Source organism: Hemiscyllium ocellatum, chromosome 26 (assembly GCF_020745735.1).
Source record: "Hemiscyllium ocellatum isolate sHemOce1 chromosome 26, sHemOce1.pat.X.cur, whole genome shotgun sequence".
Classification (NCBI taxonomy): Eukaryota; Metazoa; Chordata; class Chondrichthyes; order Orectolobiformes; family Hemiscylliidae; genus Hemiscyllium; species Hemiscyllium ocellatum.
Genome location: NC_083426.1, coordinates 45,484,011 through 45,510,040, shown reverse-complemented (window position 1 = coordinate 45,510,040; position 26,030 = coordinate 45,484,011). Strand labels below are relative to the sequence as shown.

Genomic DNA, 26,030 nt, shown 5'->3' with positions numbered 1-26,030 from the left:
CATCACACCTATCTCTCACTCACCCCAACCTCATTCACCTCACACCCACCTCACATTCTCCCACACCCACTTCATTACCCTCTCCTCCTCATTACCTCATCCTCAGTCTCACCCACCCCAACTCACACTCACCTCACTTACTCCCCTCTCCATCTCTTCTTTCCTCACTCCCATAATCCTTTCACCCACCCTCACCTCCCCACTATTTCTCTCCTCTCCTCCCTCCCTTTATCTCCTCTCCTCCTTTACTCCGTTTTGAAGATTTTCATCTTGCACTCATCAGGACAGAATTGCAAGAATAACAAACCCCAAAGAAAACAACAATTTAAACTGCAAGAGAAGAGGGTGCTGCTTAGTCAGCTGTTGGACACTGATTGGTAGACACATTGCCTTGGTGAATGCACCAGTCAATGGCCGATCCTTTATTTAAAGGAATGTAGCTCTAACACTACGGAGTCTTGGCAGCATCACTTGATTGGCATCACATCTGCCTCCACCACCGATGCTCAGTAGTAGCAACGCATACTATCTACACTATAGAAATTCACCAAAAACCCTGAGACAATGCCTTCCAAACCCACTTCCATCTCGAAGGACAAGGCCAATGGATGACTAGGAACACCACCCCTTACAAGTTAGCTCCCAAGACACTACTATCCTGACTTGGAATTATATCACTGTTCCTTCATTGTCACTGGGTCAAAGTCCTGGAATGCCCATCCTATTTTATTGCGAGTCTACATACAGCACATAGACTGCAGCAGTTCAAGAAGGCACCTCATCACCTTCTCAAGGGCAACCAGCAATGAGCAATAAATGTTGACCCAGAGAGCGACACCCACACCTCATGACTGAATTTAAAAAATAGATTACTACATCTGTTAAAGACAAAAGACTTTCAAGTGAGTACATTCAGCCTTAAAGAACCTCAACCCTATTAATTATTTCTGGGCTTCAGTATTGTACATTTGAATCGCAACTGAAAATAAGATCGAAAGGTCTTTAGCACCTCATTGTGTCTCAAAGTATGTGACAGCCAATGAAACATTTCTGAAGTGCAGGCACTATTATGATGCGACAACGCAACAGTGTGAACAGCAAACTCATGCAGTATGAGAGTGACCAGGTAATCTGCTTTAGTTACATTGTCAAAACCCACACAACACCAGTTTATAGTCCAATGGGTTTATTTGAAAACACTAGCTTTCAGAGCGCTGCTCCTTCATCAGGTGCTAGTGAGAGAGGAGGACCTCAGATACAGAATTTATAAGGAAAAGATCAAAGGGTCAGACAACTCATGCAAACAAATGTAACACACCTAAGATGGCTCTTAAATCTTTAATCAGTTAGAATGGAGGTGTTAGAATTTGATTAATTAATACGTAAATCGCAGAATTTCTTTCAAGTCACTGCCCTGAGGTTAGGTGTTATAAAGAAGGTGACACCTCCGGTCAGAGAATGTATTTTTAGGTGCAAGTTCTTGTTTGGAGTCTGTCTGTGTTTTAACCTGGAGTCAGTCTGGTTTTATTTCCAAAATAGGAATTTATAAAATGCCACATTGACTGACTACGAATTGTGTGCTTTCTGAACAAAATACAACATATCTGCATATACAGATCTGCAAATGCAAATTCTCAGATTTGCACATTAATCAATCGAAATCGGTACCTCAATTCTAACTGATTAAAGATTTAAGAGCTATTTGTTTGCATGAGTTGTATGACCTTTTGATCTTTTCCTTATAAAGTCTGTGTCAAAGGTCTTCCATTCTCACCAGCACCTGATGAAGGAGCAGCACTCCGAAAGCCAACCTGTTGGATTATAACCTGGTGTTGTGTGATTTTTGACCTTGTCCAACACAGTCCAACACTGGCACCTCCACATCTTAGTTACATTGGTTGAGGATTGAATACTGGTCAGAAACTGGTATTTTCCCAGATGACCATTCCTCCTAAGTCTATAAAATTCTAACAGGATAGACACAGGAAGGATATTCCCAATGACCATGAGAATCTAGAACCCATGGTCACAGCTAAGGATGCAGGGTAGGCCATGTAGATGAAGAGAAATTTCTTCACTCAGATAGTGATCAGCCTGTGGAATTCTATGCCACAGAAAGCAATTGGGACCAAAACACTGAATGTCTTCAAGAAGGAAATAGATATAGTTCTTGGGGCTAAAGAGATATAAGCATATGGGAGAAGGCAGGAATAGAGGACTGAGTTGGATGGTTATCCATGATCACATTGAATGGCGGATAGACTCAAAGGGCTGAGTAGCCTACTCCTGCTCCTACTTTCTATGTTTCTATCTTCTTGTATTTGATAAGGTTTATACCCAGATACTGGGTGAGAGTTGTTTGAGGTGGTATGCTGCCTCCAATTCTCTCTTGTCTTTGCTCTGTCTTCAACCAATGCAATATTTAGTGGTAGACAACACACCACCTAGCAATATCCAAATAAGGGACACTGTTCTTAGATAGTGCAAGGAGGGTTATTGAATGACACCAAGAAGTACAGCTACATTTGGTTAGTCATAGTTACTCGAACCTTGGGGGCTGATAACAAAACTATCTGCTCCTCCGAAAGTAGAGTAGAACTCCTTGCCTTCACCCACAAGATGAGATGTGTGATGAAATCTTCTGGGAGGGTTTGTCCTGTTTGTATTGAGCAAGCCAGCAGTCTGCTCATTGCTGAGAGTTGTTAATAGGTGGCAATATTGAATTCTGTCAGCAAAAGGGGAGAATTTTATTGCAATTTTTCAAGACAGTTTGGGGGGGTCATTGAAGAGGGTTCATTGCATTTGCTATTTGATGTGCCTAGTGTTTAATCAGTTTATCATCGACATTTACTGCATGTTATTTTTGGGTGTTAGCAATTAGCTACTTATATACTGTAGATTGTGACTGTTCTAACATTGTAAAGTAAAGCTTATTGTTGTTTATTCAAAACGATGAAATCTTGAGGCATATTCTCATAATAAATCCCCCGAATCCCATCCTTTGTCTAATTTAAAAATAAACGCATTGGTTCCTAACCAGATTGTAGCATAAATTTGGCAATCTGGTCCTGGATCATAACAGTGTGACATCAGCAGAATGGAAGAGTCAATTTAACATGAATATTAACCCCTTCAAAGCCACTACTTTATATAACAGACGTTATGGGAATAAGTATTCAACCTAAAAAAGGTGCCATTGATTTTATGTGGCAGGTGCTAGAATATCTCATTTATACTGTCAATGTCAGTTCCTACTGGGCAAGGAAGGTCAAAATCAGGCGCTGATTGTGTAGCCTTTCACTTGTTTCTTTCCTGGAGTTAATGCTCAGCGTGTGTTCAGTTGCTAACACTGTCGGTCTCTGAGTCAGAGGTTTGTCAGTTACTCTACATTACAGAGGTGATCAGATAAACTCAGATGATTGAGTGGAGTGCTGTATTACTCTGTTCCAAATGAAATGTTGAACAGCAGACTATCTGCTTTTTCAGGTGCATATAAAAGATTGAACCTTTCTTTGAAGAGCTGAGAGTGTATTCCCCCCATTCTGGCCAATATTTCTCCTGCAGTCAAAAATGGATGATTACTTTTCACTGTTGCTGTTAAATTGTTAATTATGCCTGCAGTCCCTCCTTATCAGATGTAACTCACAGGCTGTGAATTATCTGAGAATCCCGATAGGATGAGGTATAAATGCTGTTTCCACAGTAGCTTAAACTATGATCTCACTTGATTTTCATAACAGAAGTTCCAATGTTTCAAATTCAATTCCTCTTTACATTAGTAGTGCTAAAACTAGACTATTTTTCCCCACCAAGAGTTTTGGCAGTTGCATTTTCTTGTATATCTCAATGCTTCTTCTTTGCCTGAAAATACATTAATAATCAGCCGCCCATTGGCTCCTATAAGTATCACCGATGTCAGGGTAAATAGCTTGGCACTGACCTCTTTGATACAGTCTTTCAGAACAAAGGACCACATTAGAGGTTTCTGCCATACTACAAGGAGCCCAGCAACAGATCTATAATTACCACAAGATTTCAAATCTCTTTCCTTAATATATCCTCGCAGGTGAAAATTAACCCTAAGGCACTTCAGATAAAATGAATGGCTTACAAAGGAGATTAACGGACTCCGCTGATTAGTTCAGAGGTGTTGTATTCTCAGGTGCTCATTACTCTAATGGTCTCTATTCATGGTGTACGTGCTGTCATTGAGGCCATTTTAACATTCGGTTAAATGGTAATGCAATCAGAGCGTTATTGTGCACTTTATGAACGTGCAGTCTGCAAATGCTGATGAGGTTTCAATTTGAGTTGTAAAGCCCATATCAATCTCTTTGTCTCCTATCAGTGTCAGCCTGGTCAGAGCTTTCCTTCGTTCTCTTACCCAGATGTTCAAAACGTACAATTCCTCGCTTGCTGTTTCCTCTCCACATTTACATTGTATTCAAATGGATAGCAATAACCTGCATTTGTAAAGCACCGCTAACATATTAAAAACTTCCTGTGTGAATTGAAATTGACAGCAAGCCCCAAAGGGTCCTTCCACATCTTGCAGAGGTTTTCCTGCACATCCAAACACCTCAGCTACTGTGTCTGTTGCTATCGATGTGGTCTCCTCTACACTGGGGACTCCAGACACCAATTTGTGGAACAGTTCAGAGAACATCTCCGGAATGCACACATCCAACAACCCCACTGCCCTGTGGCCGACCATTTCAACTCCACCTCCTACATGCAGATCCTGGACCTCCTCCATTGCCATATCCAAGTCACCCAACATCTGGAGGAAGATTACCTCATCTTCTGCCTCGGGACACTCCAACCATATGGCATCAACGTTGATTTCATCAGTTGCCTCATTTCCCCTCCCCCCACCTCATTCCAGATCCAACCCTCCAACCCGGCATTGCCCTACCTGTCCATCTTCCTTCCCACCTATCCACTCCACCTGCCACTCTGACCTATCACCATCACTCCCCATCCTGCATCTATTTATTGCCTTCCAAGTTACCTTCCCCCAGCTCCAAGTCCCTCTCATTTATCTCTCAGCCCCCTTGGGCTCCCCCCACAACATTCTTGCTGAAGAACTTATGCTCAAAACGTTGACTCTCCTCCTCCTTGCATGCTGTGCTTTTCCGGCACTGCAATTTTTGACTCTGATCTCCAGCATCTGCAGTCCTCACTTTCTCCTAAGCAAGAGATACTTGGACAAGATATTGTTGCGCGAAAAGTAGTAATTAAACCTTTTACCCAGGTGTTCTTCCCTTGTGTGGCAGACAAAAAGCAAGGAATGACTCAGAATGTAACTAAACAAATCTTCATAATTTTAACTCTCAGTATAATGCGCAATATAAAAACATTCATTGCAACATTTCCTCCTTACCTCCTCTAACTTAACTTCAACTTTAACTTACCTCATTTAGTTCATTTTACCTTAGCTTTAACTCAATTCACATTTAGCCCTCAATCTTACTTTAACTCTATAAGTTTGGCTTGAATCAAATACTACCCCAATTGGAGTGAAGTGGCCAACTTTGCTCTTTATGTAGATCGTCTTTCATGGTTCTCTGTCTTCTCCGAAGATAACTTCAGGCCACGTTTCTCTGAAATGTTGGTCTCAAAGATCTCTCCTGAAACAATCCTTTTGTTTAATTTGATTTATTGTTGTCACATGTACCTAATTACAGTGAAAAGCTTTTGTTTGTGAGAAGTACAGGCTGGTCATAGTAAACAAAGACCATAGGATGCATACAGATCATGAGGTGCTCTGCTAACTTATCTCGAAAATTTACTTGGTTGCCAGAAACTTCTCTGGCACTCAGCCAAATGTCTTACCCAGTTTAGTAGCCATTACTGCTGCTGGCCACCTGACTACAATATAAAACATAAGGAACAGAAGCAGGAGTAGATTACATAACCCCCTTCACACCTCTACCAACATTCAATAAGATCGTTGTTAAAAATTCATTCACAGATGTGGGCATTGTTGGCTTGGCCAGCATTTATTACCCATCCCTGATTGCACAGTGGACAATTAATAGCCAATCATATTGGTGTGGGGCTGAAATCAAAGATAGGCCATACTAGGTAAGGACAGCAGCTTCCCTCCCTAAAGTACACCATTAAACCAGATGGTTTTTCTTTCCAACAGTCATTGTTAGAGTCTTAATACTAAACATTTATTTAATTCAAATTTCACCATCTGCAATGCCAGGATTCAAACGCAAATCCCCAGAAGATTAGCTGGGTCTCTAGATTAGTAGCCTGCAATCATATCAATAGGAATTGCCTTACGGCTGATCTTCAGTGTAGACCTCATTTTCCCACCTGCTCTCCATGTCTAACATTTTGCCCATGCCAATCTCAATTACCTATACAGCGGGAGAATCCACAAAACTCCAGGCTGACAATTCCAAAAATTCACAGCCCTCCAAGTGAAGGAATTTCTCATCTGGATCCAAAATGGTCAATCCCATATTGTGAGACTTTGCCTCGGTTTCTAGATTCCCCAAGGCAGTGGAAACAGCTTCTCAATGTCAACATGATCAAGTGCCTTCAAGCTCTATTTATTTCATTGAGATCAACTTTTGTCCTTCTCAGTTCCAGAGAAAATTATCCCAGTTTGCTTAGCCTGTCATCAAAGGACAACGCTCTCATCTCAGGAACCAGCGTAATCACCTCTTGCTTCACCCCTCCCAGACAAGGAAATATTCCTTGAATATGGAGATCAATACTGGACTCAACTCTGTATTTCTGCTCTGACCAAAGCCTGAGCAATTGTAGGAGAAAGTGAGGACGGCAGATGCTGGAGATCAGAGTTGAAAAGTTAGTGTTGGAAAAGCACAGCAGGTCAGGCAGCATCCCATAATTTCCCCTCACACATAATCAACAATGCCCCCAGCGCATCTCCTCCACCCCGCACCTCTGCCCTTGAAGCCCACCCCTCCAACAGCTACAAGGATAGGACACCCTACCACCAACCCCCACCCCACAAACCCACCCCCCCACCCCAATCCTCATCTTTCACCTCACAAATCTTTAGATACAGCGCATTATCTTCTGTCATGTCCGCCACCTACAGTCAGATCCCACTACCAGAGATGTAGTTCCCTCCGCACCCCTATCTATGTTCCGCACAGACCGTTCCCCCCGTGACTCCCTCGTTACGTCCATGGCCCCCACCAACCCACTTTCCACTTCCGGCACCTTACTATGCTGCCGCAAGAAGTGTAAAACCTGTGCCTACACCTCCACTTCACACCTCCCCCTCACCTCCATCCAAGTCCCAAGGGATCCTTCTACATATGGCAGAGATTTTCCAGCACATCTAAATGCCTCATGTACTGTGTCAGTTGCTCTCAATGTGTTCTCCTTTACGTTGAAGAGACAGGACACCAACTCACAGAATGTTTCAGGGGACATCTCTGGAACACATGCATCAAGTAACCCCACTGCCCAGTGGCTGACCACTTCAACTTCCCCTCTCACTCTGCCAAGGATATGCAAGTGCTGTACCTCCTCCTTACCAAATCCAAGGCATCTGACACCTGGAGGAAGAACTCCTCATCTTCTGCCTTGGGACCCTTCAGCCACATGGTATCAATGTCAACTTCACCATTTTCCTCATCTCCCGTCCTCCCATCTCACCCCAGATGCAACCCTTCAACTCAACACCACCTTCTTGAACTGTCCTACCTGTCCATCTTTCTTCCCACCTCTCTGCTCCACCCTCCCCTCTGACTTATCACTATCAACCCCCCACCTCCATCTACCTATCACCTTCCCAGCTTCCTTCCCCCAACCTCAGTCCAACCTCCTATTTATCTCTCAGCCTGCTTCCCTGCCCCCCAACATTCCTGATGATGGGTTTATGATTCTCCTGCACAATTGTAGCAAAGCTTCCTTGTACTCCAATCCCTTTGTAAGAAAGAGCAGCATGTGATTTGACTTCCTAATTGCCTGATGTACTTGCTTGCACGCCAACTTCCTGTGTTCCTTAGATGAGTGCACACAAATGGCTCAGAGCATCAATATTGTAAAGGTTCCATGTCTTTTTACAGCACAGAGAATAACCTTATGTTTCCCCACATTATAATCCATCTGGCATTTTGGTACTACTTACGAGGCCCATCCACATCTATTTGCAGTTTTTTTGTGTCCTCCTTCCTGCTCACGTTTCCATCAAATTTCTCTTTTGTAACACTTTCCAACTCTGATTACGCTATGAATTTCCAAGCGCAATGTTGAGATTCCATCAACAATAGATTCCCGTACTTCCCAGTTAATTTAGTGTCAGGATAAACAACTTGTAGCACTTAATTCTTGTTCTCTCCTTTCTTGAATTCTGATGTTACATTAGCTCATTTCTAACCTTCTGGGACCATTCTAAAATTTAGGGAATTTTGTAAAAGTCACGACCAGTTCCACCTACAATGGCTGCAGCTTTTAGAAACCTAGGATGTAGGCTCTCAAGTTGTGGGACTTTGTTTTGGTTTTTAATTCCATAGATTTCTTCAATACATTTTCTCTACTGATATGAATCCCCTAAAGTACCTCACTATTCTGAGGCCTTCAGTTGTCCTTGCCTTCCATTATGTAATTTGTTTCTGCTGTTGTGCAGATGGAAACAAAATATCTGTTCAACATCTCTGTGATTTCAGTACCCATGCAAATTCATCATGTCTCTGTTTCGAAGGGATCAATCTTTACTTTAGCTACCCTCCTCCTTTTAATATTGTATTTCAAGACTTCATAAATAATTTTTATATTCCTGCCTTGTTTACTTTTGAGTTTTTTACTCTTTTTCATCAGTTTTTTTGTCTGTGTTTTTCTGTTTTTGAAGCATTCTGAATTCTAAGAATTACCATTATTCTTTGGAATGTTAATGGTCAAATTTTCCAAGACAAGGTTAGTGCTCCTGTGGGGAGTTAGACTGCTGTCTAGGTTTGTTCAATATATCACATCAGTTGCATGACACTCTGATATTTTGCTATAAATTCTGTGTCTTATGATCCTGCCCCACTAGTTATCTGATGAAGGAGCAATGCTCCGAAAGCTAGTACTTCCAAATAAATCTGTTGGACTATAAGCCAGTGTTGTGTTAACTTTGGCCACCCCAGTCCAACACCAGCACCTCCACATCATAAAAATGCTAAAATTAACACATCTCACAGTTCAGAGGTTGTAGAATGTCTGGGTACCCATAGACTGGTGATATATTACTTAAAATAACTGATGTTAAAATCATATAATGGCCTAGGGCCCCTACACTCAGCATTTCAATACCAATGCAAAATGCATTGTATATTAACTTACAGCTGACCCCATCATTGTCTCTGTTGGAGCTGGTCTGTAGCATGCAGGTCCTTGAAAACTAGAAAAGTGAAGAAGACCAATTCTAAATAAGGTTGTTGATGACTGTAATTGTTGATGACTGGTCTCCTAACTGGTGTGAGTGGCTCAATGGCTTGTCCTCATCCAGAATCAAGCAATGGAGAAGGTTGTAAGTCCTCAAAGCAAATTGTCTTCACCTTCGTAATCTTTATCTTACAGTCAAAAATGTAGAGTTGAAATTTTTGACTATTTACCTTGCACCTTCACCATAATATTTCTTCATTTTAAATAATACTTTCTCACATGTACACAGCAGTAAGTATGTGGAAGCTCAGCCCAAGCTTGCTGGCTTCTTGTGAACGCCTGTCCGAGAACAGAGAACCACCACTTGATTAATAGAGTCAACAGTACTGTCTTTATTCAAGATTGCCAGTATACACGTATACAAACAAGCTTGGGAGCAGATCCACTCTAGCCCACGCCGGAGCTAGACAGTGGTCTCTCGCTCTCAATTGGGAACGTTGTCATATTTATACATAACTTCTCACGCAAGGCAGAATCCCGTGTCATGGGGTTATCACGAAGTATGTTAATCAAGTTATACTTAAATGTAAACGTACACATCAGGAATGTTCTAAGTCCGACATACAGACGTCAGCATTACCTCAAGTTAAGACATTAGCATTTTTCTGAAGATAAGCTATCAACATTTTCTTTAGTTAAGACATCAGCATTCTTGTACTGCTCTCAAGTTAAACATTCAGATACCAGAATCACTCGAAAGTTAAACATTCAGATATCAGCATTGTTCTGGTGACTGCCCCTTGACTTGGTGGGTGTACTATGGACTTGTGTATTCGGACTTTTTTCAGGGAACCTTACAAGTTGCAGTGTTAGCAGTTTGTGTCTCGCTCAGCATGTCGGTCAATACAGCCAATGCCCCACAAACATTGACCATTTTACCCGACACGCCAGGCGCCATTTTCTATATGGTCACTGTTTCTATCTTCAACTTATCAAGTAAGGTTTTAAGCTGTCTGTTTTAAAGCAGGAAGTTCATAAATTATCAAAAGATAATTTGCAATGTACGGGGTTAGCAATACATAAACCTATTTCTGCTGTAACATTTGGGATTTCTCCTGTAACATCCAATTGCTAATATTGTGGACTGAACTTTGTCGAAGGAGTTGACAGAGATCTTCTGTATCAATCATCAGCAGCAATATGATATATTAGAAAGTTGATTTTAATCCTTCCTCACAGCCCTTATCAGTTCTTGTTATTTGATATGGAGGGAATGAACTGTTGAAATGGATGTGAGTAACTCAGAATTACTTCCCATCAGGACTTTTCAAAAATTGTCAGAAATCAAAAATGAATCTTCTTTACACTGTCAGGTGTTACAAAACAAAACTTCATTTCTTTTTAGTTGTAAAAATGTTAGAGACAGGATAAATGGCTATTCAAACGAATGAGATATTTATAAGGCCCAAATAATGAATTGTCAGGTGTAAATCCAAGCAGGGTTAACAATCCAATGGCAGGTTCTGTGATGATTCAGTAGAAATGCCCTTTTTGTTTGTGTCTGGTCAAATCCTGGGAGTCGCGATTTCCTGTCACTGTCTTCAACAAAAAATATCAGTTTCACCCAGTTATCTCTCTGGGCTATAGCCATTGTGTTTGCTTCATACAAAGAGATTGTCAGAGCTCAGCACTAAGCTGGTTTTACGTTGACATTAGTGGACACTTGTATCTCACATGATGCAATTGTGTGGTTCTTCCATGTGAACTGACAAACACCAGCGTAAACTCACTAGAGTGGCCAGTGAGGAAGACCCACATGAACATTTCAGAGCCAAAGTAGGCCACTTGCCCTCATTGACCTGCCTTGCCATTTGATACGGTCATGGCTGATTTGGCTGCGATCTCAATTCCACTTTTCTGCCCATCCTGATAGCCTTTGCCATTCAGTTTGTATGCTATGGCTTGCTTAGAAAATACATTCATTGAAGTTTAGAAGATTGAGGGAGAATGTCATAGAAACCTGGAAAATTCTAGATGAGTTGTTGGGGGGAGCATAGAAAGGATGTTCCCAATGACCAGGGAGTCCAGAACCAGGGGTCACAGTCCATGGGTTGGCCATTTCGGACTGAGATGAGGAGAAACCTCATCGCCCAGAATGTGATGAACCTGTGGGATTCTCTGCCACAGAAAACAGTTGGGGCCAAAATATTGGATATTTTTAAGACAGGGTTAGATTTAGTTTTTAGTGCTAACGGAATCAAAAGGTATAAGGAGAAAGTGGGAGTGGGGACTGAGTTCAATAATCAGTCATGATCATATTGAATGACAGAGGAGACTCAAAGGACTGAATGGCCTCCTCTTGTCTTCAGTGGTTCCATGTAAACTTAGCCACGGTGTAAAACAGGTTGCCAATTCATTCTCTGTTATTGGTTTCAAACCGATAGTTTTAGTCCTATTGCCTTTAGATGGCCATTCTTAAAAAATCTGACAAGTCTTAGTTATGTCAACTGCCTGGAATGCACGACTAAGGATGAGCTTTCATTGCAGGTCTCTAGGCAACATTGAGTACTGTCCATTGGGTCAAATTAATGAAGGAAGGTAGTAACGTAGGATCAGGAAAAGACAATCCAGCCCTTCAAGCATGTCCCACCATTCAATTAGACCCTAATTAATCTGCATCTCAACTCCATATGTTTGTTTTTTACAACCAATCCCACAATACCTTTACTAAATAAAATTAAAAACCTATAAATCTCAAGTTCCTAATGTTCCCTGTGTGCATAGCTACTCCATATTCCTTGAACTTTGATGTGAAAGAGTGGCTTTTTGTTTTCTCGTCTGAGTGTATTGGCTTTACTTTGAAGATTCTATCCTTTTGCTCTTGATTCCTCTACAAGAAGAGGCAAGTTCTCCATATCTCCCACACCAAATCCTTATAAAACTCTAATGCTGTAATCATTACTCTCCCCCTACCCTCAATAAACTCAAGGGAGTATGACCCACATCTGTTCAATTTGTTTTTGTAAATTAACTCTCCAAAAAGTAGTATTTTTCTGCTGACTATAATGCTCATTAGTTCTGTGACTGGTTATGTGAGTTTGTTCACTTTTGCCTGATTCTACACACAAGCTTAATCAATCAAACACAGTGAGCATCAATATTAAACATGCTCACACATGAACAGTTGAACACTACTGGATGTCGGACTATGGATAACCACGTCCTTCCATTTGAATAGATGTAAAACAAACTATTTATCTTTTCCCCACCCAGAGGAAACGCTGTGAGCTGGAAGATTTGACAAGAGAGCTACGACAGGTAAACCTGCTCCAGTTCATTCAGCAGACAGGGACAAAGGTCAGCATTCTCCCAGCCCAGGAGGGACCTACTCAGGTTATTGGTGAGTAACTACAGGTTACTGCTCTCCACAGGTAACACTCCTCTTTCCATGTAATCCATCAGAAAAATCACTATTATAAATAGGCAAGACAAAAGCCGTGATCCAAAACAAAACCTTCAGGATGTTGGCTTTGCATTCTGGGCTAGTAATTACTGCAAATGCCCCTGGAGAAGATATTGGGGAGCTGCCTACTTGAATTGCAGGCTTGCTTGGGATATAGGAAAGGACTGCCTACTTTTAGTACTATTAGGGAGGGGCCCAGCATTTCCAGGTAATTGCAGTATCCCAGAAAACAGTGAGCCCAATTAAAGGGGAACTGCGTAAATTCTGCGTAAATTCTTTTTCACCATTTTTCAAGTTGAAATTTCAACTGGAGCAAAGAACCACAGCAGTTACAAAGAAGCTGTAGTTTTTTTTAAATTCACCAAAGCAACTAACTTTGGAGCCTTAGCAACGGTTACATTATCTTGTCGTGAAGGTGTGACAGAGCACTTGCTCAATCTTAACAAAGCAGCCGTGCTGGGTGTGAGGAGCATTGTGATTAGCGAGTGACTTGGCGTGTTTTGAGTTGCAAGCTGCCTACTTTTATTCTAACTAGGCCATCTGTTTACTGAGCAGGCGTTCTGCTATCTATTTTTAATGTGAATTGTGCAGCGTATGTCTGGTTTATGCGGGTTCATTTTCCCCAATTACTGTTCAGTGGCACGGACCTTTTCTAGCGAGAGTTCAAAGTCTGCTGTAGCTCCAAAATAAAAGCCACTAGTGCACCGACTGAAGATAACCATCATCAGCACATGGAGGAGCATAATGTCCCAGAATTGGGGACTTGGTACAAGATAAATCTGTCATATTTCTGACAAGAAGTATGCCTTGATTATCAAGCCACCCTTTTTTATGAGGCAAATTATTGTCAGTATTTTCATTTTATCATTGAAATGTTAAGTTCCTGGGAATGATGATCCCCAACAATCTGGACCACAATGGTCATGGAAGCACAACAATATCTCTATTTTCTCTGGAAGTTGAGGAAATTTGTCATGTCCACAATAACTCTTACCAACTTTTATAGATGCACATAAAAAGCATTATATCTGTACGCACCACAGCATGGTATTGCAATTGCTCTGCCCAAGACTGTAAAGGCTTTCAGACAGGAATCATGCAAACCAGCCTTTTTCCACTGACTCCATCTACACTTTCCACTGCCTCGGAAAAACAACCAACATAACTGGGGTGGCACAGTGGCTCACTGCTGCCTCACAGCACCAGGGATCCAGGTTTAATTCCAGCCTCGGGTGACTGTCTGTGTGGAGTTTGCCCTTTCTCCCTGTATCTGCATGGGTTTCCTCTGGGTGCGCTAGTTTCCTCCCACAGCCCTATGACGTGCAGGTTAGGTGAATTGGTCGTGCTAAATTGTTCATAATATTCAGGAGTGCATTGGCTGGGGTCAATGTAGGGGAATGGGTTTGGGTAGGATACTCTTCGGAGGGTCAGTATGGATTTGTTGGGCTGAAGGACCTGTTTCCATACTATAGGGATTCTAAGAAAATAATCAAAGACCCCTCCTACCCTAGTTATACTCACTTCCACCTTCTTCTGTCGAGCAGAAGATTATAGGTTTATACATATGTATAAATAGATTCAAGAACAACGTCTTCTCCGTTGTTATCAGACTTTTGAACAGACCTTCCAAATATTAATTCTGATCTCTCTCTCTCTTTCTGCACCTTCTCTGTGGCTGTAACACTGTATTCTGCAATCTGTTGTGTTACCCTGACGTACTTTGTGTGGTATGATCTGCCTGTATAACACACAAAGCAACACTTTTCACTGTCTCTTGGAACATGTGGCAACAATAAATCAATCAATCAAATGGTCAAACTGTTTTCCATTATTACTACCATCCAGAATAAAAGAGACCTCCACCAAAATGATTAAAGAAACTCAAAAATGATTTGTTTATAATAAATATAACTTATTATTTAAACAACTGATAAAACTGGTTAACAACTAAGCTATATTCTAAAATTAAACTGTGTCCCCTTAAGCCCTAATGAATAGATTCACGTGGCATACAAGGCAATACATCACTGCAGAGATGATGTGACTTTCACAGAAAAGGAGAAAAAAAATTTTCACTGAGTGTCTGAACGCAGAAGATAAAATGGGATAAGACAAAGAAGTGGGGATCTGAAACAAATAAAAACAAATTGCTGGAGAAACTCAGTAGGCCTGGCATCATCTGAGGAGAGAAAACAGAGTTAAAGTTTCAGGTCCAGTGACTCTTCTTCAGAACTCTGAGGGATTAAATAGTATAAAAACACCAAGTTCCTGTCAACAAGCTGAACATTCTGATACCTGTGGAATGATGGGAAATTTTCAGTCCAGACTTTAGTTCAAATGGGAGATCCGTTAGACTCTCTCTTCCCTCCATTATAACATTTACACCACACGCTGGATCTGCAAGGCTAGCAGCATTGTGGAAGATCCCACAGATCCTTCATTCAAATTCTTCTCCCTCCTGCCATCTGGCAGAAGATACCGGAGCATTCGGTCTCTCATGGCCAGACTGTACAATAGTTTGTCCCCCCAAGTCATCAAGCTCCTTAATGCTATATGATCACACTCTATTCTGTTTGCAATTTTTGGATGACTTTTTGAATTGCTGCTAAAATAATGTTTTAATAATGATCATTCATTGTTACATTGTAATTTGTCCACCATTTTATCTATTGTCTTGTCAGGAATTACTGTTCTGTCTTGCATGTTTTGCACTTTTCAATGCACTTTATGCTGCCCTGTGTATAACTGTAATCTCATGTAGTCTGTGCGTTCAGACAGCACCTTGTCTCATTTTTATTGTACCAGCTTTGTATGGTAGAAAATACAAATAAAACTACTCTATTTAGATCTTTGAGTAGAAGTAACACTTGAGTTTTCAGGATTCATGAGACAGTAAGATATATAATATTTAGGACCATATTTGGGTTCCTAAGATGTCTTCACTAAGAGAGATCCGTAACGCTGTAAAGTTTCTTCTTATTTTATCAGAAGAGAAAGAATTGATAACTCTACATTTTGGAGGTCTTTTCTTTCTCCTGGTTCATGCTAAAGAAAATGAAACCAATTCTAGAAGAGTTAAAAATCATACAACACCAGGTTACAGTCCAACACGTTTATTTGGAAGCACTAGCTTTTGAAGCGCTACTCCTTCATCAGGTGGTTGTGGAATATAACATCATAAGACATGGAATTTATCTCAAAAGTTTACAGTGTGATGCAATTGAAATTACATATTGATAATGATTGTTTGTTAAGTCTGTCATATTTTAGAATGACTATGTTGGTTTCAGCTCTTTCATATGTAAATCCCAGAACTTTTTTAAAGTTACGTTCTCAAGTCAACTTCAACAATAGGTGCCATGTTGGCCCAATTAATGCATTGAAGGTGTGAGGTGCCCTGTGTGAGGCTGTCTGTGTCCTAATGTTCAGACTGATTCTATTTCTAAAAAATGGATTTACAGAATTTTATATGGATTCATGCAGTTTTTGAGCAAAATAAAATATAATTCTGCAAGCACAAACTCACCCCACAACCTTATGTGTGTACGTGTGTGTGTGTGTGTGTGTGTTGTGCAGTGGTGTGACCTGTAGTGTGACATGAACTCACGGTCCTGGTTAAGGTCAGCCCCATGGGTACCGAACTTGGCTATCAGCCTCTGCTCGGCCACTTTGCATTGTTGCCTGTCCTGAAGTCCGCCCTGGAGAATGGTCACCTGAAGGTCCGAGGTTGAATGTCCCAGACCACTGAACTGTTCTCTGACTGGGAGAGAATACTTCTGTCTGTTGATTGTTGTGCAGTGTCCATTCATCTCTTGCCAAAACCTCTGCTCGGTCTCGCCAATGTACATGCCTCAGAGCATCCTTGCCTGCAGCGTATAGGATAGACAACACACAAGCACACGCATGCACGTGTTTGTGGAGTGAATTTGTATTTGCGGAATTACATTTTATTTTGCACAAAAACTGCATGAATCCATGTGAGATTCTGTAAATCTCTTTTTTTAGAAATAGAATCAGTCTGAACATTGGGGCACAGACAGCCTCACACAGGGCACCTCACACCTTCAATGCATCATCTGGGCCAACATGGTACCTGTTGTTAAAATTGACTTGCGAATGTAACTTTAAAAATGTTGTGGGATTTACATATGAAAGAACTGAAACCAACATAGTCATTCTAAAAGGTGAGAGACTTAACAAATAATCCAGATCTTTTTCAATATGTAATTTCAGTTGCATCACACTGTAAACATTTGTTATGCATTCTGTGTCTTACGATCTTATAATCTGCAACCACCTGATGAAGGGGCAGTGCTTCGAAAGCTAGTGCTTCCCAATAAACCTGTTGGATTATAAACTGGTGTTGCGTGATTGTTAACTTTGTACACCCCAGTCCAACACCGGCATCTCCAAATCAGAAATATAAGTAAGGTTTCCCAGCAGATGTTAATGGTGTTGGGGATAATATATTAATATGGAGAGGGGATTAACAAAGTAATAGGAAGCTGAGTTGAGATAAATGTGCCATTTTTAGGTTGGTAAATTATACTTAATGGGGTACCACAGGTACCAATTCTGGCTCCTCAACTATTTACAACTCATATCAATGGTTTTTTAAAATTTGTTCACAGGAGGGTGATCAAGAGCTGAATGTCATGGTCTGGGAGGATGATGTATACAAAAATCTCTCATAGCATTTAAAAAGTACTTGAATTTGCAGATGAGGTGTTGTAACCTACAAGGTGATGGTCCAAGAACTGGAAGAGGGGGTGGGATTGTTAGTTGGCAAAAACTGAATAGTTGACAATGTCTGATCATAGGAAGGCCAGCCAGGATGTACTTGGGATTGTTAAATCTGTCAAAAGGGTAGTTGCTGCTTCAAAGACATTTTTGTTGTTATTATTACTTCATGGAAGGTAGGCGTTGCTGACTCAGGTCAGTGTTTATGACCATTTACGAGTGTGACCTGTGACTGGAAAATGGCTGCAACAACAGCCAGAGTGAGTAAAGTCAATGTCTGCATTTCCGAAGGGCAAGATATGGAACTGGTTCCTTCCCTCCCCGATCTGTAGGAAACATGAAAGACTCTCCTGTATTCCCGGGTGTTTTTAGTGAGTGAGGTGGAGCTGGGAGAAAGATTCAGTGCTCATATAGCACTTATAATCTCCTACTGTCTCTTTGTGACTAAAATCATTCCTATCTTCCTCCTCTCAATACTAATTCATTCAAGTATACCACAGTCCCCCTCATTGATTTCTATATCTAACATTGTCCTCCTCGAGAGAGAGAATACAGACACGAAAGTATGCACTTAAACCCCAGTGTTGTCTTCTGGCTTCACACACAGAGGGCCATTTTGGTGCCTAATGGGCCTTACTCTTTCTCTGATTGTTTTCTTACCTCTAATAAACTTCAAAAATGCCTTTGTATTTTCCTTATTGTCACCCATCACAGTTCTTCCATGTTCTCTTCTCACTCTCTCAATTTAGAATACAATAGAATCCCTACAGGCCATTTGGCCCAACAAGTCCACACTGACCCTCCGAAGAGTAACCCACCCAGACACATTCCCCGACCACTCTACATTTCCCCTGATTAATGCACCTAACTGACACATCCCTGAACACTATGGGCAACGTAGCATGACTAATCCACCTAACCTGCACATCTTTGGATTGTGTGAGGAAACTGGAGCACCCGAAGGAAATCCACGCAAACACAGAAAGCACATGCAAACTCCACACAGCCAGTCACCTGAGGCTGGAATCGAACTCAGGTCCCTGGCCCTGTGAGGCAGCAGTGCTAACCACTGAGCCACCATGCTGCCCATAAATTTCTTTGTTGAAACAATCCTCACATTTTCTATACTCCTTAAGGGCATCTGCTGTTTCGAACCCTCAGTATCTGCTGTAAGCTTTTTTTTTCCCATAATCTAATCCTGTACATCCCTTGGCATTCAGATTCCCTGCACTAGTTGGTACCAGCCATAACATTCACAGGAACATGTTAGCCCTGCAATCTTACCCTTCAGAATGTTTCTCGCTGTTCTGGAGTGATTTTCCTGCAAGTAGTTGCACCCAGTCCCTCTCTAAGTCTCAGTTTAAAGTGCCCCCATGATGCAGAGAGGAACAATGGCTCAGCGTCCATCATCCTTGATGCCATTTCCTCTGCAGACTGAGGATAACCCAGGATACTGTCACAGTCTAGATTAGAGTGGTGCTGGAAAAGCACAGCAGTTCAGCAGTAAAACTGCTTCTTGGATGCTGCCTGACCTGCTGTGCTTTTCTAGCACCACTCTAATCTAGACTCTGGTTTCCAGCATCTGCTGTCATTGTTTTCACCGGGATACTGTCACAGCGCCGTGCCAACTGCTGGATTGGGACCTGTGACCTCGAGGAGCGAGTGATCATCTGATCCCCTTGACCATTTAGGTGGCTTTCATGGGATGAACCCCTTCCAAGGAGCCACGGGAGATCCGTGTGGGATCTGTAAATCATTCAGCCACAAACACATCGAGACTGTGATCGATTTATGCCACATCACACCATCCCATCCCATATCCCCGGTGACGGGGTCAGTGCTGCATCCCGGGTAGTGGGATTACACACTCTAGTTGGCTTCCCCAGGGGCAGGATGTGATAGACCATACACACATCGTGCTGAGAAGGTCACAGCATAACAGAGCTGAGTTCATCAACAGGATAGGGCTGCATTCCATCAACGCGCAAGTGATCATCAGAACAACTTTACAGAGATGAGTGCGTGATCCCCAGGAGCTGCCATGATGCCTGTATCTTTCAGAGGTCTCATGTTTCTGCTGTGTTTGAGGGTCTAGGCTGGTTACTGGGAGACAACTGCAGCCATGGTTGGCGGCTGGTAGTCAAACCACACTCCACCCCCGATCGAGGCTGGGCCTATATACAGTGCAGTCCATTCGTCAGTCAGGGCCATTATGAAGCAGGTGATAGGCCTCCTGAAGATAAGGTTCAGCTGAGTAGATCAGTTGATGGATCTGAAGTGGGGAGATGGGAGGATTGGTTGTTTGAAATTTGCTCCAGAAAGGGTGTGCCTCATGATGCTGACATACTGTCTCTGTACAACAGGGCAGTAAACAAGGGGATGTGATGGAAGCTGAAGAAATAGGAGGAGGGCGGAGAGCAGTCTCCAAGGAGGAGAATGTGGAGATTGAGCAGGAGGAACATCACGTTATGCAAGATGGAGCGCGGCTTATGCCCGACATGTCGAATTTCCTGCTCCTTGGATGCTGCTTGACCTGCTGTGCTTTTCCAGCAACACATTTTCAGCTCTGATATCCAGCATCTGCAGACCTCACTTTCTCCTCACAGCAGCATCAGGCACTGTGAGCAGACAGGACTTTAGAGGCACCTAGTTCCGGTAGATAAGAGCTGGGTACAGTGATCACTCGCTGACTGGAAACACCTTGGTGCTCGACATGCCCAGAGTTTGTTTCTGTTCGGAAAGACTAATGCAATCTGTTTGATTTCTACTCAGTATTTTTAAAGAAAACTGAATTTGAGGTGACCAAAGGTGCCCCTGTATGTGATGGTCCCACATTAAACAGTGAAAAGATGCTAGACTACAGTGGACATTAGGGAAGGAACAGCAATGGCTTAGAGAGGATGATAAGAAAGGATGTGGCTAAGGACATCTCAGATGTAGGGTCTGGTGCTTCAACAGTGATAGGCGTGTATAGAAGGGAGTGTCAATCCCATAAGAAATGTTAGGAGAAAGTGAGGACTGCAGATGGTGGAGATCAGAGCTGCAAAATGTGTTGCTGGAAAAGCGCAGCAAGTCAGGCAGCATCCAAAGAGAAGGAGAATCGATGTTTCGGGCATGAGCCCTTCTTCAGGAATGAGGAAAGTGTGCCAAGCAGGCTAAGATAAAAGGTAGAGAGGAGGGACTTGGGGGAGGGGCATTGGGAATGCGATAGGTGGAAGGAGGTCAAGGTGAGGGTGATAAGCCGGAGTGGGGATGGGGGCAGAGAGGTCGGGAAGAAGATTGCAGGTTAGGAAGGTGGTGCTGAATCCGAGGGTTGGGACTGAGATAAGGTGGGGGGAGGGGAAATGAGGAAGCTGGAGAAATCTGCATTCATCCCTTGTGGTTGGAGGGTTCCTAGGCAGAAGATGAGGTGCCCCTCCTCCAGGTGTCGTGTTGCTATGGTCTGACGATGGAGGAGGCCAAGGACCTGCATGTCCTTGGTGGAGTGGGAGGGGGAGTTAAAGTGTTCAGCCACGGGGCAGTTGGGTTGGTTGGTGCGGGTGTCCCAGAGATGTTCTCTGAAACGTTCCGCAAGTAGGCGGCCTGTCTCCCCAATGTAGAGGAGGCCACATCGGGTGCGGCGGATGCAGTAAATGAAGTGTGTGGAGGTGCAGGTGAATTTGTGGCGGATATGGAAGGGTCCCTTGGGGCTTTGGAGGGAAGTAACAGGGGAGGTGTGGGTGCAAGTTTTGTATTTCTTGCGGTTGCAGGGGAAGGTGCCGGGAGTAGAGGTTGGGTTGGTGGGGGGTATGGACCTGACGAGGGAGTCGCAGAGGGAGTGGTCTTTCTGGAACACTGATAGGGGAGGGAAGGGAAATATATCCTTGGTGGTGGGGTCTGTTTGGAGGTGGCGGAAATGACGAAGGATGATACGATGTATTTGGAGGTTGGTGGGGTGGTAGGTGAGGACCAGTGGGGTTCTGTCCTGATGGTGATTGGAGGGATGGGGTGCAAGGACGGAGGAGCAGGAAGTGGAGGAGACGCGGTGGAGAGCATCGTCAACCGCGTCTGAGGGGCAATTGCAGTCTTTGAAGAAGGAGGCCATCTGGGTTGTTCGGTATTGAAATTGGTCCTCCTGGGAGCAGATGTGGCGGAGGCGAAGGAATTGGGAATATGGGATGGCGTTTTTACAGGGGGCAGGGTGGGAGGAGGTGTAATCTAGGTAGCTGTGGGAGTCGGTCGGTTTATACTGAATGTACGTGTTGAGTCGGTCGCCCGAGATAGAAATGGAGAGGTATATATAGGAAGGGGAGGGAGGAGTCTGAGATGGTCCAGGAAAATTTGAGGTCGGTGTGGAAGGTGTTAGTAAAGTGGACGAACTGTTCAATCTCCTCGTAGGAGCACGAGGTAGCGTTGTTTTGTCAATGCTGTGTCACTACATTAGTGATGAGGGGCTACTCTGGACTGCCAACGCTTGACTGGGTATAGAGCTGAGGATCAAAGACAATGCCAAAACAAGTGATGCCAGTATATCTGAGATATCCCAGTGCTGATGCGTGCATCCAGCTACAAGGAAGTGGCAGAATCAGGCTAGCATCAGATGGGAAGTGTAATAGAGGTGTGGTAGGTAGTCAATGAGGTGAGTTTGAGTTCAGAGTTGGAGTGAAAGCTTTGAAGAAGCTCAATGAAAATGACACTTTGCTAAAAGATTCAGCTCTTGGTCACATGATAAGGAAGGCCATTTGGTCCATCTTAATTCTTCAATCCATCATGATCTACACCCCAGCTGCGTCCATTGCAGAATTAAGTTGCTTCTTTAATAATTCTAGAATTTTCCCCTGAAGCACACTGAGAGTCTTATGGCAAAGAAGAGACAATACTAGTCTAAAGTTATATTTTCAGCCCTTTCATCCAGTCTAGGACTTTTAACTTCTTTCACATTGAAACAATTAATTCAACTTCAGGCCCATTTATGTGAAAGAGCACATTGCTCAAACCTCCTTCGGGAATTCTCAGACAACGTTTTCATTCAGAATATTAAATAACTTCTGCTCATGTTCTTTCAAGTCTATTTGAATCTTTTATTTTTTTTAGCTTTCATTGATTGCCCTTTTATCCCTGAAGTTCTGACAGAATTTTTTACCATTATGTTTTTCATCTTCTTCTAAGGTTTCTTTCTAGATCATTCTCTTTCATCCTGAGAATGCCTGGAAAATATTTTATCTTGACAATGCCTGAAAAAACATTTCTGTCAAGAATTTAGTACATGGAGTGGGGGGAGTGTGAAGATAGTTCAGATAAATGTGGAGATTGGGGATTGGTTAACAGGGGAACTCCAGAGTGCTGATTGTGGAGGTAATTTTGTTACACTTGGGTAAACATTTATAAAGGTATGGAGTCATACAGCACGGATACAGATCCTTTGGTCCAACTAGTCCACAATGACCATGTTCCCAAACTAAACTAGTCCCACCCGCCTGTATTTGGCTCATATCCCTCCAAACCTTTCCTATTTATCTACTTAAACTTAGTAACCGTATCTGCATCCATCACTTTCTCTGGCAGTGCATTCCAGAGTTGATAAAGCATAGCGCTGGAAAAAGCACAGCAGGTCAGGCAGCATTTGAGGAGCAGGAGAGTCGATGTTTCAGGTAGGACCCTTCTTCAAGACTGCGGAGGGGGGAGAGGGCTGAGAAATAAATGCGGGGGTGGGGCTAGGGGAAAGGTAGATGTGTGAAGGTAAGAGGTGATGGCAATAGGTCAGTGGGAAGTGAGGAGCAGATAGGTGGGAAGGAAGATGGACGGGCGGGTCAGGTCAAGGGCGTGGAATTGAATCAGAGGGTTGGACCTGGGATGGGGTGCGGGGAGGGGTGGTATGGAAATTGGTGAATTCAATGTTCATGCCATGTGGTTGTAGGCTCCCGAGGCGGAAGTTGGGGTGTTCTTCCTCCAGTTTGTGGGTGACCTTGTGTAGGCAGTGGAGGTTACCCAGAATGGGTATGTACTCAGGGTAGTGGGAAGGGGGTTGAAATGGATGTCCACAGGGGTTGGTTGGTGCATATGGACCAGAGATGTTCCTTAAACTGTACCACGAGTGATTGGCCGTAGCAATAACCTCTGTGGGTGTCCAAACCCAATTGGTTGTCATGGTTCAAGAAGCAGCTCAGCACCACCTTCTCAAGGCTTCAACCGATAATGGTCACATCCCTGAAAAATTAAAAAATTACAATTGGAAGTGAGTTGCCTGAGCTTGGCTAATGAAGTTTTGCAAAATCTGTCTCCAGTAGGACTTAGGGGTGTGTGTGTGTTTGTCTGTCTGTCGTGTTGGGGAATGCAGGTCCATAAGTGGAAGTAGCACAACTCAGTGACATGGCTCAAGCTGCACAGATTTCTCTGCAGGAGTATCATGGTTGGGAAGTAAAGGAAATTAACAGAGTGAGTATCTGAAGCACCCTGTTCCTGTTCAGGAGCTGACTGAAAATTCACTTCCTCTCCCAGGTAATTTCAATGACAGCTTTACCTTCATTTGTGAATCTGAGAAAACAATAGGCCCTGATAGAACTTTGAAATTCTAAAGTGGCTCAAGAATTGAGCCCCATCCAAGGGTTCATGGATTGGTCCAAGTATGGTGCTTTGTAGAGACCGGACAGGAGGACCAATCTCCTTTGCTTCACTTACTCAGATTTACCTAATCTGAAATTCTCAGGAAAGCTTTACAGAACTGGAGAGCTGCCAATCTTGTTCAAAGTCCTTTGAACCTGGGCAACTGAGTGTTCAGAAAAATCAGAATAGTTAATTTTTTTTGTGACTGCTTGGGCCTAGAGCTTTGGAAAATACTGGTGATCTCACTGTGCAGAGAATGAAGCACAGACAGTGGAGATAGGGTTTGCTGAGCCTCCTTTCACAATAGCTGTGGGTCACCGATGTTTCACTGTCATACATCAAGCTACTTGAAGCACAGTTGTCCTGGTCCTAACAGTCAGCCTGGATGTTATTCCAGGCACAGTTCATCACTCAGCAAAAGGTGGTAGCTGTTTTCTCCAAACATCGATCAGTGCTGCACTTAAAGACAGATTGTCTGTCATCACAGATCCAAGCTCACAGAATTTGCTAACCACTATTGGTGAGGTGTTGTTTACTCCGACGAGGGCAGACATGTGACATCCTATGCACAGGAAAGACAACCCATGGTTCTTTGTAGCCGATATTCTGCCCCGGTCACAAGTACAGGCCATCTTCTTAGAGGAATTCTGTGGTAAACTGCGTTGTATTTTTATCTTCATTTTCTGCCTGGAGTCTGTCTAACCTAGTGTCGTCTGCACTGGTGGTTAAGGGCCAAATCAAAACAACAAGAACTGTTAGGATTATCCTGCTAAACTTTCATCTGGCAAAGTATGAGACAGGAGCCAGTTTATAAGTTTACGATGAATAACCCATTCAGCCAGCAAACAGACTGTCCCTTTGGGAAATTAAAATAATCAATCATTTTAGATGAAGGAAACACCTCTGTAGCAAGCGAGATTTGAACCCAGAATCACCGAGCCAGAGGTGGCAGCACATCCCTTAGCTTTTGTATACATTTTAAACCAATCTGTTTGCATAAGGTTATGACACAACTTCAGAGCAGGTAGGACTCGAAACTGGGTCTTCCAGTGTAGGCACTACTACTGACCAAGTGAAGATCTATTTGGACATGTAATGATATACCTCCAGAGCAGGTAGGATTTGAACCAGACGTCTAGGCCTGGGAGATGAGAACACTAGCACTGTGCCATAATAACCCCTTAAATCGGAATGGTTACAACTGTCGTTCAATCTAAGCAGGGGGACCCCAATGGATTTGAAATCCATCGCCGTAACCACTTGAAAGTGATTATTTTTAATCAAAATGCTCAGGCATGTTATGACATCTTTCATTGTGACAGATCAAACTTCAACCCAGAGCTTCTGGATCCAAGGCAGAGGCATTACCACAATGCTATAAAAGCCCCCTTGTGCCCCTAACCTTTACTCAATTAAGATCAGTTGCTCTTAATCACAACTAAAACATGCACATGTGCACACATAACTGACGTTTGATTTTGATTTGATTTGATCTGATTTATTATTGTCACATGTACCTAGGTACAGTAAAAAGTTTTGTTTTGCAGTACAGGCAGATCACACTATACGAAGTCTATAGGGAAATAGAGCAGAGCGAGGAATACAATGTTACGGCTGCAGAGAAGGTGCACAAAGATTGAGATCAACATTAAATTTGAAATTTGAGAGGTTCATTCAGAAGCCTAATAGCAGCGGGGAAGAAACTGTTCTTGACTCTGTTGGTACACGTATTCAAGATTTTGTGTCTTATGCCCAATGGAAAAGGTTGGAAGAGATTGGAACTGGGGTGGGATGAGTCTTTGATGATGTTGGATGCCTTCCTAAGGCAGCACGAAGTGTAGATGGAGTCAGTGGATGGAAGGTTGGCTTGCATGATGGACTGGGTTAT

At 42.8% G+C, this 26,030-nt stretch overlaps 1 protein-coding gene across 2 annotated transcripts in view; it reads left to right on the top strand.

Annotated features, from left to right (window-relative positions):
• LOC132828443 (ras association domain-containing protein 8-like) overlaps nt 1-26,030 on the top strand; it is an 86,129-nt gene that overhangs the window by 47,436 nt on the left and 12,663 nt on the right. For both annotated transcript variants that reach the window (XM_060845573.1, XM_060845574.1), the window contains exon 4: nt 12,631-12,757. In XM_060845573.1, coding sequence (XP_060701556.1) covers nt 12,631-12,757 — 127 coding nt within the window. The remainder of the gene's footprint in view (nt 1-12,630; nt 12,758-26,030) is intronic.